This window comes from Numida meleagris, chromosome 14 (assembly GCF_002078875.1).
Source record: "Numida meleagris isolate 19003 breed g44 Domestic line chromosome 14, NumMel1.0, whole genome shotgun sequence".
Taxonomy (NCBI): Eukaryota; Metazoa; Chordata; class Aves; order Galliformes; family Numididae; genus Numida; species Numida meleagris.
In genome coordinates, this window is record NC_034422.1 from 12,142,034 (window position 1) to 12,155,523 (window position 13,490).

At 40.3% G+C, this 13,490-nt stretch overlaps 1 protein-coding gene across 3 annotated transcripts in view; it reads left to right on the top strand.

Moving 5' to 3' along the window:
• Positions 1–13,490, top strand: part of MED13L (mediator complex subunit 13 like) — a 183,459-nt gene that overhangs the window by 154,323 nt on the left and 15,646 nt on the right. For all 3 annotated transcript variants that reach the window (XM_021413374.1, XM_021413372.1, XM_021413373.1), the window contains 7 exons: positions 1,247–2,193; positions 2,673–2,852; positions 4,274–4,497; positions 5,379–5,571; positions 7,320–7,764; positions 9,363–9,582; positions 11,528–11,716. In XM_021413374.1, coding sequence (XP_021269049.1) covers positions 1,247–2,193; positions 2,673–2,852; positions 4,274–4,497; positions 5,379–5,571; positions 7,320–7,764; positions 9,363–9,582; positions 11,528–11,716 — 2,398 coding nt within the window. The remainder of the gene's footprint in view (positions 1–1,246; positions 2,194–2,672; positions 2,853–4,273; positions 4,498–5,378; positions 5,572–7,319; positions 7,765–9,362; positions 9,583–11,527; positions 11,717–13,490) is intronic.

A 13,490-nucleotide genomic window follows, 5' to 3' on the forward strand; every position in this document is an offset into this window, starting at 1 on the left:
CAACTGAGTGGTGATTGCCAATCAAGGTTTCTAGGTCACCTTTTCTTGTTAGTCTGAGGCATTCAGCATGCTTCAGATTCAGAGCTCCTTCAAACCTTTGTTCATTTTTTTCCTCTTGCTCGGAGTTGGACTTACATCAGTTCAAGCTAATAAAATGATTCTAAGAAATCTGGTCTTTACTGTTTTCCTTTTCAAGTTGCTAATGATACGAGAGCGTTACAGTGGTACACCTTTAAAATAACACAAAAAGTACACGGTGAAAACAGATGTAAAAAAAAGATCTGTTTTCAGTCTTCTCTTGAGACATACTACATCCTTAGGATTTTTCCTTGCCCTAATATGTAATGGAGACATTACAAGAAAAATGAGCAAATTATTGGGAACTTGGAAAGAGTTAAGTAAAGATTTTTTACTCTGATTGGCTCTGTGTCACCTGGTGCTTGATGTAATGAGTCATTGCAGAGAGAAGGTGGATGTCAGGGGAATATACAAACTGTGCTTTGGTCACTTCAATTTGGCAGCAAATGACAAGAGTAATAAAAATCATTGATGACAAGAAGTAACCCAAAAATACGATTCTTAGCTTTACAGTATTGTGGGTTTGTAATGGAATATGTCATTTTGTGCTGTAGACTGTGTGTAGTTCTGAATGGGTATTTGCATTTGTAGTATCTGAAGTGCTATTATCAGTTCCATACCACCACTAGGCAATACCTTATATAAATGCCACGTGCCGCATTACTTCCGAAGGCTGTTCCAAGTGATCATTTCTAAAATAAGGTAACATTTCCATGACTCTGAAATACTTTCTTAATTTCCACTGATGTACATCTCCTTACAGGTAATTGTGCTTAAAACAATAACAAAAAGTAATCTTTCTCTTTTTCCCCAAAAAAGCGAACAGATATCCTGAAAGCTTAATAGTTAATCTGCAGATTCTTTTAAAGAGCATTTGAGTTTTATCCCATGGGAATAATTTTTAGGAGGGTTAAGTGCCTGAGATGATCCCATTTTATCATACTGATAAGAAACAGCTGTGTTCATGTGAGGACTAAAATTTTAGTTGAAAGAGACATAAGTGTGAAAGGCGATGAGCACAATGTCTGACGGTGTTCCTTTCCTGCAGTTGCAGTGAATCCTTTGGGATTTCACCAACTCTCTGTATGTAAAAATAAGTTTTGATGAAATCAGTCTTCACGACCAACCGGATGGTTGCATTTGACTCTTTTTCGTATTTTCCTTGTAGCAATGTGCCTAGTGTTGGGAGTTTGGCTGACCAAGACTATCTGCAGATGAACACTCCTCAGATGAACACACCAGTGACGCTGAATAGCACTGCTCCGGCCAGCAACAGTGGGGCAGGAGTTCTGCCATCACCAGCAACTCCCCGCTTCTCTGTCCCTACCCCGCGCACTCCCAGGACCCCAAGGACTCCCAGAGGTGGGGGGACTGCGAGTGGTCAAGGATCTGTAAAATATGACAGCACAGATCAAGGTTCACCTGCTTCTACCCCTTCTACAACACGACCGCTTAACTCTGTGGAACCAGCCACGGTTCAGCCGATCCCGGAAGCCCACAGCCTCTATGTTACACTGATTCTTTCAGACTCTGTGCTGAACATCTTCAAAGATCGTAACTTTGATAGTTGTTGTATATGCGCCTGTAATATGAATATTAAAGGTGCAGATGTCGGGTTATACATCCCAGATTCATCTAATGAGGATCAGTACCGTTGCACCTGTGGCTTCAGCGCTATTATGAACCGTAAACTAGGTTACAACTCTGGGCTCTTCATCGAGGATGAGTTGGATATTTTTGGCAAGACCTCAGACATTGGCCAAGCTGCAGAAAGACGACTGATGATATGTCAAAGTAACTTGATCTCTCAGATGGGAGAGGGAGCTAGAAGGACCCAGGAACCTCCAGTGAGCCTCCTCCTCCTCCTCCAGAATCAGCACACGCAGCCTTTCACGTCTCTGAGCTGCTTGGATTACATGTCCTCCAACAATCGTCAGACGCTCCCGTGTGTGAACTGGAGTTATGACAGACTGCAGGCAGACAGTAACGATTCCTGGATAGAATGCTTCAACGCCCTGGAGCAAGGCAGGCAGTACGTCGATAACCCCACTGGTGGGAAAGTGGATGAAGCCCTAGTAAGAAGTGCCACTGTGCATTCTTGGCCTCACAGCAATGGTATGGATCCAAACAGTTTTCTTTGACCTTTAGAAGTGTGTTTGAATCTTGAAAATAGTGATTTAACTGGATCTCTAAATGGGAAATGAAATGCATTAGAACGTTCTAGAAATGAAGCAGGTTTTTGAAAGCTTTATAAATGACTTAGAAAACAACAGTGTTTCAGTTGTTCTTAGCATTTAGACGTAGTGATCTCATTTGTCTCAGGATTTGCGTCGGTTCACAAAGCTAAAGTGGAGACGAGCAGTGGTACCTAACATTGAAAGGTATGTGAAAAGGACTATTATGACAGCTTTATTTCAGTGATGGTTTCATAAAGTACCACACTAAATTCCATTAAGCTAATTAGAGTTGTTCAGCTGTTACGGGCACTGTGAAGAGCAGTACAAAGGAACAATAAATGAAAAAAATGCTGTCACCTGCAAAAAAATCTTTCTGTTCCTTGCTGGAAATGATGGGCGCTCTGTTGTCTTTTGCAGTGTTGGACATCAGCATGCTCTCCTCTCAGGATGTGGTGCGTATGCTGCTGTCACTGCAGCCCTTTCTCCAGGATGCCATCCAGAAGAAGCGAACAGGAAGGACCTGGGAGAACATCCAGCACGTGCAGGGACCACTCACATGGCAGCAGTTCCATAAGATGGCAGGACGAGGAACCTATGGTATGTATATTGTGTGATATGCTTAAAAGCTGAAATGTAAGCATAGTTTTCTAGAAACATACGCTTTGTTCTGGAAAAGCATTATTATAATCGGACACTTCTGATAGCTTTTCATGGTCTTAAATGACATCTGCAGTAAGTTGCTTGAATACTACAGTGGAGGTTTTGTCCTTCAAGACAATAAACATTTACACTGTGCAGAGCTGCTGGGTGAGGATCAAGCTGAGTCTGTATTTTGGCTTGCACTATATATACATAACACAAAGAGAGGAAGCTGTTAAAATTGTACCAAGTAATAAAGGGAGAGGAGGTTCCTGAGCCAATGCTCTAACCCTCTAAATATTAAAAATGCATAGACTTTCTCTGCTGAGCTATGCTCGTTCTAAGGTTTCCTATTTACTAAGATATTTCAGTTTAAGTATTTCCAAGATGCAATTCATACTTCTCAAAAATACACATTACAAAATAGGTTTTGTATGTGCACGTTTGGACGATTGTGGCTGACCTTTAGATAGGTATTTCTTGCTTGCAACTTATTTCAGTTTTAACTGATGCAGTCTTGCTTTTTTTCTCACTGTTCTGTAGTGCTTCCTGTTCTCTCTGCTAGTGTTTGATGTATTGCTACTTTCCCTTGAGGCTAGGACAATTTGGTGTAACTGCAGTTCCTGTCTAAAGTTGTTTTCCTTCATGAGAAGTATTTCTAATCTAATATTTTATCCAGCATTTGTAAATTTAAGAGTTAGTTAGGATCTGCCAACTGTTACCAGACTATAAAACTAGAATTGCTATATAGTAAGTAGCAGAGCCTTTGGTACAGATTCAGCAAGTTTTTATTGAGTGTTGACTTTTTAATAAAGTTGGATTATACTCTGCATAAACTATCGGCTTATTTTTGTTTGAATTTTTTCAATGGCATTTTTTCTAACGAGCAGTGACGGGAAGATACCATGCTGAATTTGATGGTAGTCCTCTGAACTGTGACAGTGAGTGCCTCAGTATGGAGAGGAGCAGAAGGCAATTTTTTGAATTAGAATAACTTACTATTCTATCTGCTTACTATTATATACCCTAGGAATAAGTTTTGGCTAACCATTTTATGCAGTAATTTTGCACCACCAGCTGGAGGCTGGTGAAGAACCATGAAGTCAGATTTTATTGCGTGCATGTTGTTGCTTTTGGTTGAGTAGGCACTGGTGAGATGTGGTTATGACTATGACAAAGTGAAAACTCTTCTAAGTCGGCAAGATTAAGACTCGGGGGGGGCAGTATGTGTATTTACAGTAAGTTATAAAATGTAGCTAGGGATTAGTGATTTCCAGTATTTCAGTAAAAGAGCCAACCTCCTGTTACATCAGAGAACACGCTGCAGTTGAACCAGTTGTTTTAACATTATCTTCTTGTTCTCTTTTTTTTTTCCTAAGGCTCCGAGGAATCTCCTGAACCTCTTCCAATTCCAACTTTACTAGTGGGATATGACAAGGACTTCCTGACAATCTCTCCATTCTCCTTGCCATTCTGGGAGAGGCTGTTGCTAGACCCATACGGGGGCCATCGGGATGTCGCCTATATTGTGGTGTGTCCAGAAAATGAGGCCTTGCTCGATGGAGCCAAAACTTTCTTCAGGGACTTGAGTGCTGTATACGAGGTTGGAAAGAAAAACCACGCTGAATTATTTCTTATTTACATGTCATTTCTGCTTTACTGAATATTCCTTGCAAAATGTCCGCAGTTGTTAAACAATTATTTGTATACAGATTTATTTTCTTTGAGGACTTTCTGCACTTTCAGAGTCAAGAAGAATGCCTAATTGAGTTATACTGTTAGGATTTTGATCCCATTTGAAAACAAAATTTAATCCTGTAATACAGCCATACGCAGTGGTGGTCGGTGTTTGAATAATATCAATTGAGTATTTTTTCTTAGCTTGTCTGGACAAGCAAAAACTTGCAAAAAAAAACAAGCAAAAAAAGACATTCCTCAAACATCATTGAGATGAACAAACTATAAAGAGCTAAAACCACTATTTAATACAGGATGCAGGAATATAGTTCAACAGTAACACAATTCTAGTAGCTCACTGTAATCAGCAGAAAAATATTTTCTGTGTAATGTAGAAGTGTGCGCTGAATTAATCTCTAGTGCTTTACTGGCCTCTGTGCCACTGCAGTGAATGGGATGGGGAGCATGGCTTGGGAACACACCTTTCATTTTTCACAGGGTACAATACCTGTACTGATTCCGTTGCAACCTAGCACACTGAGACCCAACCAAACCTACAGAGAAGGGGTAGACGAAAGAAACTCTTTTCTTTTTCTTTGTTTAATCGTGGTCATGGCGTGCTACTGAACGACAAGATTGCTTTGTAACCTTCAGCTGAACCTTTTGTTGAATTATCTTCTGGTTTTACATTTAATAAGAAGTCACCGTAAGTGTGCTAGTCATACAGAGCTTAGACTACAAACCACTCTGTATAACTTCTTCAGCTGCTCGGCATCTAGTTACAAGTATTTCTTCTTTCCTCGCCAGATGTGTAGGCTTGGCCAGCACAAACCGATCTGCAAAGTGTTACGCGATGGGATTATGCGGGTGGGAAAGACTGTGGCACAAAAGCTGACGGATGAGCTGGTGAGCGAGTGGTTTAACCAGCCCTGGGGCACTGAGGAGTGCGACAATCATTCCAGACTCAAACTTTATGCGCAAGTTTGCCGGCATCACCTAGGTAAGTCTGCCAGGGTGCTAGCAAGGCTCTTCAGGTTTGCTGTAGGTATTTTAGAGGGTATTTGCAGCCGTTGGAAGCAGGGGAGCTTCTCTTAATATATGGATTAAGATCCGCTTAGAAATAGCGTATGATCACGTTTTATCATTTCTTAATCACTTCCTGGTTAAATTTGCCTATTTAGAAAGTTTTGCTCTTATTTATCAGTCTGGTGGTCATGTTAAAGACTCAAAAACAAATTATTACCTTTTTAGAAAAATCAGTTTGGTATAAGACATTGTGTGTCAAAGAGGTTCCACACATGATTGAATTGATCTCAGCTATATGCTATTGATACGGAATGTCATATCACTGTAGAGTGGTATGCATCGTGTCTTCAAATGTAAGATTTATTTAAATAAAAGATGAGTTCACTAAGACTGCAAAAGAAGAATGAGTTAAGGCAGGTGGAAAAAGAAAAGCAATAGTATCCTTGATGAGTGAGATACTTTGAGCAGCTTTATGGGAAGGCATTGCCTCCTCTGGACTGCATGTAGGCTTATTTCCTTCCTGAAACACAGTGGCACATTCTTAAAGACTAAAAAGTGAGGTGTTTTATGGCTACCTGCTCTAGTTGTGCTTTTATAACATAATGGCAAGTGTGCTTGTTGTATGAAAGAGTGTAGAAGTTTGCTGGGCTATTGGAAAACAGCTCCTGGCTGAGCAGTCCCTGGCCGCATCTGACGTCTGCGTTGCTCCCAGGTTTTGTCTTGTTCCATTCCAGAAGGCGGTGTAACATGTATGGCATTCCTGACTGAGAAATAAGATCTCAGCCCAAGGCAGGGACCCATCCAGAGTGTTGCTGGCAATACTTCTGCTGAGACAGTGCTGGTTAGCAAGACAGCCAGTGATCACAGAGCACCAGGCACATACATCTAAACTTAGCTGAAATGCACAAACCACTTTTTGTTTAAAAAGCGAGGACTTGTGAATGGTTTCTTGAACAGCTCTTACTCCCTTCGTTCTGGAGAAGGACTGACTGTGCTTAGGTCTGCTGACTGAGAGCACTGGTGATCTGGTGTTGGAAAAAGGAAGTTTGTGAAAGCATATGGAGAAGAGAATTATCTGCGCAGTTCCACAGGCTGCTGAATGCCTCATCCCATCCTTTGAGGAAAGTTTGGCAGAGCATGATAGGGCTTGTTTATCTCAAATAATCATGTTTCTGTATCCATTCTGCTTTTAGTTTTAATTTACCATAAAACTTAACATAAGTACTCGAGGCTTACATGCAGAAATATGTAGCATGTGCACAGCATTTTAAAATGATCGCTGTGATATCTTTTTTGACACTCAGGAACAGAAATAACTACATTAAAACTTGATGTTATTGTAGCTCAAGTGAAAAGGCCTTTTAGATTTTCAGTCTGATTAAGATAACCCGTAATTGATGGCAGAGCCAAACACCAAGTAGGGGTGTTATCCTAACGTGGTCTAACCAGAGGTAATAACATGTCAGTACCGACTTTGGTCCTCAAAGCTCCGCAGAGTCAGTCCTGTTTCTACAGACATCTGATTCACATCACTTAGAACTGAAACTCTGAAGAATGGACTCCAAAGTAAATATTTGTAATGGAGATTATATTCACTCAGCTTTTGTACATTCTTAGAATATTCTAAAAACACAGAAAAAATTGTATGGCTTTATGGTTAATCCAGTTCACTTTTCTGTGAGACTGTTACTAATCTCCTTTCCTTTTTATATGCTATTCCAGCACCTTACTTAGCCACTCTGCAGCTTGACAGCAGCCTGCTGCTACCACCGAAGTACCAAACCCCAGCGCCAGCAAGCCAGGCGCAAACAATACCTGGGAACACTGGACCCGTACCCTCAAACTCAACGTGTCTTTCCACTTCTGGGGCACCACCAACAGGCAGTTCTTTTAACTCCACACCCAACAGTGGGACCACGAGCCTTCCTGCAGGAAGTAGTTCATCCTCTGGATCCTCTGTGCCGCAGCTGTCAGCATCTTCTGCAACACCCGGCGTTAACCAGATGAGCACTACCCCTACTCCAGGGTTTAGTGGAAACATTGGTTCAGGGCAAAACACCAGCTCTGGGGGAAACGCAGCAGAGCGCTCACAAGGAAGCACGGGTCCAGGAGGAGACACGGAACCAGGTCAAAACTTATCACAACAGCAACAAGAAGGACAGGAAGGGTAAGTATTCAAATTACTCAAAATAAAAATAAAACCAATGCTTTCCTGCTTTCGTTCAACTCATGATCTTTATCTAAGTCCTTGAAATGAAAAGACCCTCGGATGTGTGCAGTACTGCTCTCCGGATGTAAATGAAACGGGGCCCTTTTTTATTCATTTGTAGTCATGGCATCATAAAATCTTTAGAGCTCGAAGGAACCTTCTAGTCCAGCTCCCCTACAGTGAACACAGACACCTACAGATCAATCTGGTGCTCAGAGCCCCGTCCAGCCTGACCTTGGGTGTCAGCAGGAATGGGGCATCCACCACCTCTCTGGGCAGCCTGTGCCAGTGCCTCACCACCCTCACTGTCAAAGGCTTTTTCCTTATATCCAACCTAAATCTGCCCTCATTACTGACAAGAGAAATTGGAAAAAATAACTTCCCTTTTGCAGTATAATTAAGCATGAGTCAACTACATGAGCATGGCTGCTGTGGTTCTGTTTGAGAAGAGATGAGCCCTGGTACCCCACCGGGGCTGTGTTGGCAGTACAAGAAAAACACAAGGTGTCTCAAATTCTGTGCCATATCTGCTAGCTCCATGTCACTACTGAGATATCTCATGTGGCACCTAACACTTCTTAGGTGGGCAACTCTATCATGTCTATAATATTAACAGAAACAAAATAAGATCCATGGTGTTGTTTTTTCCTAAATATCCTGTATTGCGAGTGCTTTATGTGCAGATACATTGCGAGGTCTGAAAACAGGATTGTATTCCTGTTACTTTAAAATAACGACCTCATTATAGTCATCCACTGAACATAAAAATTAGGAAAATGTTTTTTTAATGTATTATGTAAGTAACTTCCTGAGTGAACATGTTTTTCATTACTTTCGTAATAATGCATATTACTAATAGTTATGATGTATGTTGTGGAGTTCCTGTATCTTAAGTGAAAAAACCCACATCCTGTACTAGTTTGGGTTATTCTTAAGACATCTGTTCGCTGGATCTATGCAAAATACCTCTTTATCAATTGCAGTGGGGTTTCTGACAAAGTGAGTCTGAGCTGCTTTTTATCATTTACAGATGTTGAGCCTCCCCGTCACGGTTGAGGCATGGGGGAGTATTTTACAGAGTTAAAAACATTCAGTTGCTCCTTCCATTACCAAGGGAACCTTTTCTGTAACTAATCAGAGGACTTCAGTCTCCGTGAATATTACTTTGGTACTCAGTTCTCAATTCCTTCTCCCAAAAGAAAACCCCAAACAGCACCAAAACCGAGGCAAGCTCAAACATAAGAGAATTCACAGACTTAATAATTAGTCAGCTTTTCTGTATTTGTCAGACCTACACTATACTAATTGCATTAAATGCATTTATATTAGAATTCAAGGCGTCTTTAATGCATCATTTCTAAAGAGTGCTTTGAATTAAGTATCTGTGAGTAAAAGTCATCCTTCCTCAGTCACTGTTCTTGTTTTTTTTTTAGTTTTGTTTCTGAACACAAGAATCACTTACTACTCTCCTGCTTCAGCCTCACACACTTTTACTCCAAAAACAATAACTAACAGCTATAATTCACCTTTGAATTTAACAACATGCATATCTCTAGTGTTACAGAGAGGGAGAGAATAGGGATTCCCACTGAACCGGAGTCTGCCGACAGCAATGCCTATCCTCCAGCAGTTGTCATCTACATGGTGGATCCTTTCACCTACACCGCAGATGAAGAATCAGCCTCAACCAACTTTTGGCTGTTGAGTTTGATGAGATGCTACACAGAAATGCTGGATAACTTGCCTGAGAATATGAGGAATTCTTTCATTCTCCAGGTAATTCTGCCGCATTCTGCGTCTTCGTACTTGGGAATCATTCTATCACAGCTTATCTTTATATGTTTGTTGTACTGAAAGAGACAAAATGCAAGGTAACATATAAAATCTCAGAACTAGTTCGTAATTGTGTACTTAAAAGCACAAAGCTTGTACTTGTTTTGATGATGAGATTAATTTGAAGCAGCCACCGTATCCTTGCAACAGATCTGTTGCATGGCTCTAGCAATCACATGCGCTAGATGCTTTCTGAAGAGGGATGTCTGTTATTTAACTCACAACTTGGGTTGCCATTGCCAAGGGAAAAATGTCCATTTTCTCCTCTAATTTCTTTGCATGTTGAATTGTTTGTTTTTTATATTCTCTCTGAATTATACTGTTTAATCCAAAAGAGGTATGTGCAACCAGACATTTAATGCATAATTTAACTGTAGTATTGTTATTATCTGCTTCTTAAAAATAATTTACCATGTAACTTGGCATATAATAATAATTACTTACTATGGAATTACTTAAGAATTGAATTTGTGTAGTCAGAAACAGAGCTTGGCCTATTGCCCAGACTGGCTACATTTTGCCATGCCTCTTCTTTCACAGTGGCTCAGCCTAAATAACTGCAGAGGAGAAAGAGAAGCCAGAAATTAGAAGCTGTGCATGCATGTGTGCAGCACATGCAAGAAGCAGCACGTGAAGGATTTTTGAATGCCTTATTCATGTATGCTCAACTTGCCTTAAAAATATTTTATGTTAATTAAAAGACGAATCAGAAGCTATTGTAGCGTCTCCAGTTGGGCATGGAAAATATATGTCATTTTTTGATGGGGATGAGGGAAAACTGTCACCAAAAACACTTTGTGTGTGGGTTTGAACTGAAATTCAGCCACAGTTGCAAATTGTGGCAGTTTGCATGTGTGCATTAAAAAATGCATGTGTCTTTCAGCAATTTAATAGATACAGAGCTGAAGATGCTAAAAATATTGACAGGTATTGACACTGCAATATCTGGAAGAACAAGAATATGCAACCTGCACCCTGCAATTGGATTGTAGTCTGTGTAAGACAACTCATGAATGGGCTTACATACTTCTGATACGTGCTGTTCCTTGTCTGGGCACTTACTGTTCATTTCTCAAAATATGTGGCATTTTGCAAATCTTATGTCAAAACAGTAGACGATTTTCACTAAGGGATGCATTCACCAGTGCAATATTTTCACAACTGTACATGGTATGTACTTAGATTGCTCCAAAAGTGATGCCTCCTACTTATTTGTATGGAAACTACGGAAGATACAAAGGGCACAATAACGCTAACTGACAGAGCACATTCTCAGCTACAAAACACTATTTTTGAACACAATCACTGCCATTAGCTCTGCATTTTCACCTGCAATGAACAAGAGCTGCATGGTCTTTCAAAATTTCTTTCAAAATATACCAAAACAAATTATGTGTACAGGTTTATCACAATTCACAGTGCTGGAAAAGCGCAGCTACTGAAAAGCTCTCAAAGCACATGAGACCTTGCAATTTAAATTCTGCTCTCTGTAGTACTAAGAGTGATACTGTAGTGTTGAGACGTGTACGAACAGCAGACAAATGTTAGTTCTTAGCTAAAATTTCACGACCTTAAAATATATCGTAGAAATATCATCATTTCTCTTCATATTATCATTTATTTTCATATATCGAAATATATCATAGAAATATCATTGTAATGGAAACAGCACTTCTGTATCGCAGAGTACAGCCAGTGGCTGGTGCCATTTTTCACGCAAAAAGCGGCAGCCCTGGTTGGAAACAGCAGGCACAATAATGAAAATAATTGAATACAACAGGCAGAGTATCATGGACTGATGGATGTGTGAGTCTGGGTGGGGCTGGTATTAATGAACAGCTCTTTGAAGACGTTTAATCATGTTTTATTGTTTATATGAATTACATAGATTGTGCCTTGCCAGTACATGCTGCAGACAATGAAGGATGAACAGGTTTTCTACATTCAGCACTTGAAGTCTTTGGCGTTTTCAGTGTACTGCCAATGCAGGAGGCCGTTGCCCACACAGATTCACATCAAGTCTCTCACAGGCTTTGGGCCAGCTGCCAGCATTGAGATGACCCTCAAAAATCCAGAGGTCGGTATCAGTGTCAAGAAAATAAAAGCTTGCTAATAAATTGTAATAACTTTTCTCAAAAGGAAAAACAGAAAAGTATTTTTGCAAAGTACAGAAGATAATATAAAAGGAAAAGGGAAGGTAATACTAAATAGAAACTAGTAAGAAATATGCCAGACTACTTGCTTTCAAAATATGTCAAGCTTAAGGTTTTGAATTAAAGTAAAAGGTTGAATTTAAGCTTTGAGTGAAGAAAGAGGAAATATATGTTCTTTGGGATTCTGAGCTCTTTTTTAGATTTTTGTCCATATTAGACCTACAAGAAAGTATTTATGACTATCATTTATATGTGTATGCATATATATGAAATAATTTGCCGTGCGTAATTATGTATATTATACTAATTCTCTGAGGTAATGGAGAAATCCCCCTGCTTCAGTGGGTTTATCTTTCATCTGCTTTTTTAAACTGTAAATATTCAAGCCCTGTTTCTGGAATATCAGGGATTTCAAAAGAGTAACAACCCATCCTACTTTCTGTGAATATTTCTCATTCTTTGAAAGATAACAATAACTGATTCATCTAATTTAATGAGCCAGCGCAACACTTAAGCACTTAGCTTGGGGTCAGGATGTGCTTGTTAGGTTTTAAAAACCTAGTTTCAAAATAATCATAAAACCAAAATGTGAGCGTGTTTCATTACTGGTATAAAACCAGAAGCAATCAGTGGAAATGTCTGAAAGCAGTAGCACCCCAGGTGTATCCTCATTGCACTCTGTCCTCATTCTTCCATCAAAAGGATGCTTGTTCCATGGGCTGAATTTTGCAGCAAGTTGCAATGGACAGACCTTAGTGTAGCTGGGTGTAAGGAGAAGAGCAATAAACTGGCAAGACCTCTGCAAGTGTCGCCCTCCATTTAATGAATGTTCCTGTACTGTTGCCAACGTGGTATACTTCTAGAAAATGACATAAGCAGAAATATGATACCCCACAATGTGTCCAGGAAAACATTGTAACTTTTATTTTTATGAGCCAATTAAATTGCACTTTGCATTTTGCATTTCGTGTTTGAATTTCTGAAGAGACAAAAGTCAGAGGAATAGGAGGGTAAATGTTTTCAAGAGCTGCTGCTTGCATTTAGCGTCATTAATGAGATGTCTCCTTTCTCCATTTTACATGTGCTTGCTCTCCATCTGCACTGCAGACTGCCAAACTTTGCCTGAAAATTTAGGAAAATACCCTGGCTATTTCTAAATTGTTAATTATGTCTTGTCAGGCCATAGTTTTTTTTCTTCAGAGAGGTGTTATAAAGCAAAGACAGGTTTGGGGCCCGGCATCTGGAAAGCAACTGTGCAGAAGATGACCTGGGGCCATGCTGTTTAAGTTGAATATGAGCCAGCAATGTGCCCTTGCAAAAAAAAAAAAGCAAAGCAAGCCAGCAGCACCCCATGCTGCATTAGGAAGGGTGCTGGCAGCTGAGCCAGGGAGGTGGTTATTCCCCTCTCCTCAGTACTGCTGAGACCACACCTGTAGTGCTGTGTCTGAAGCAAATCCAGCAAAGGGCCGCAGAGATGATGAAAGGACTGGAGTGGAGCAGCTGACATCTGAGGAGAGGCTGAGGGAGCTGAAGTGGTCTAGCCAGGAGGCCTCTGATAGGGGAGAGTGAAGAAGATGGAGCCAGACTCTTCTTAGTGGTACCTGGTGATAGGACAAGAGGCAGTGAGCAGCACAAACTGAAATACAGGACATTCAGTTTAAATAAAAACACTGCAATCGTTGTACTGGTGATCCAACA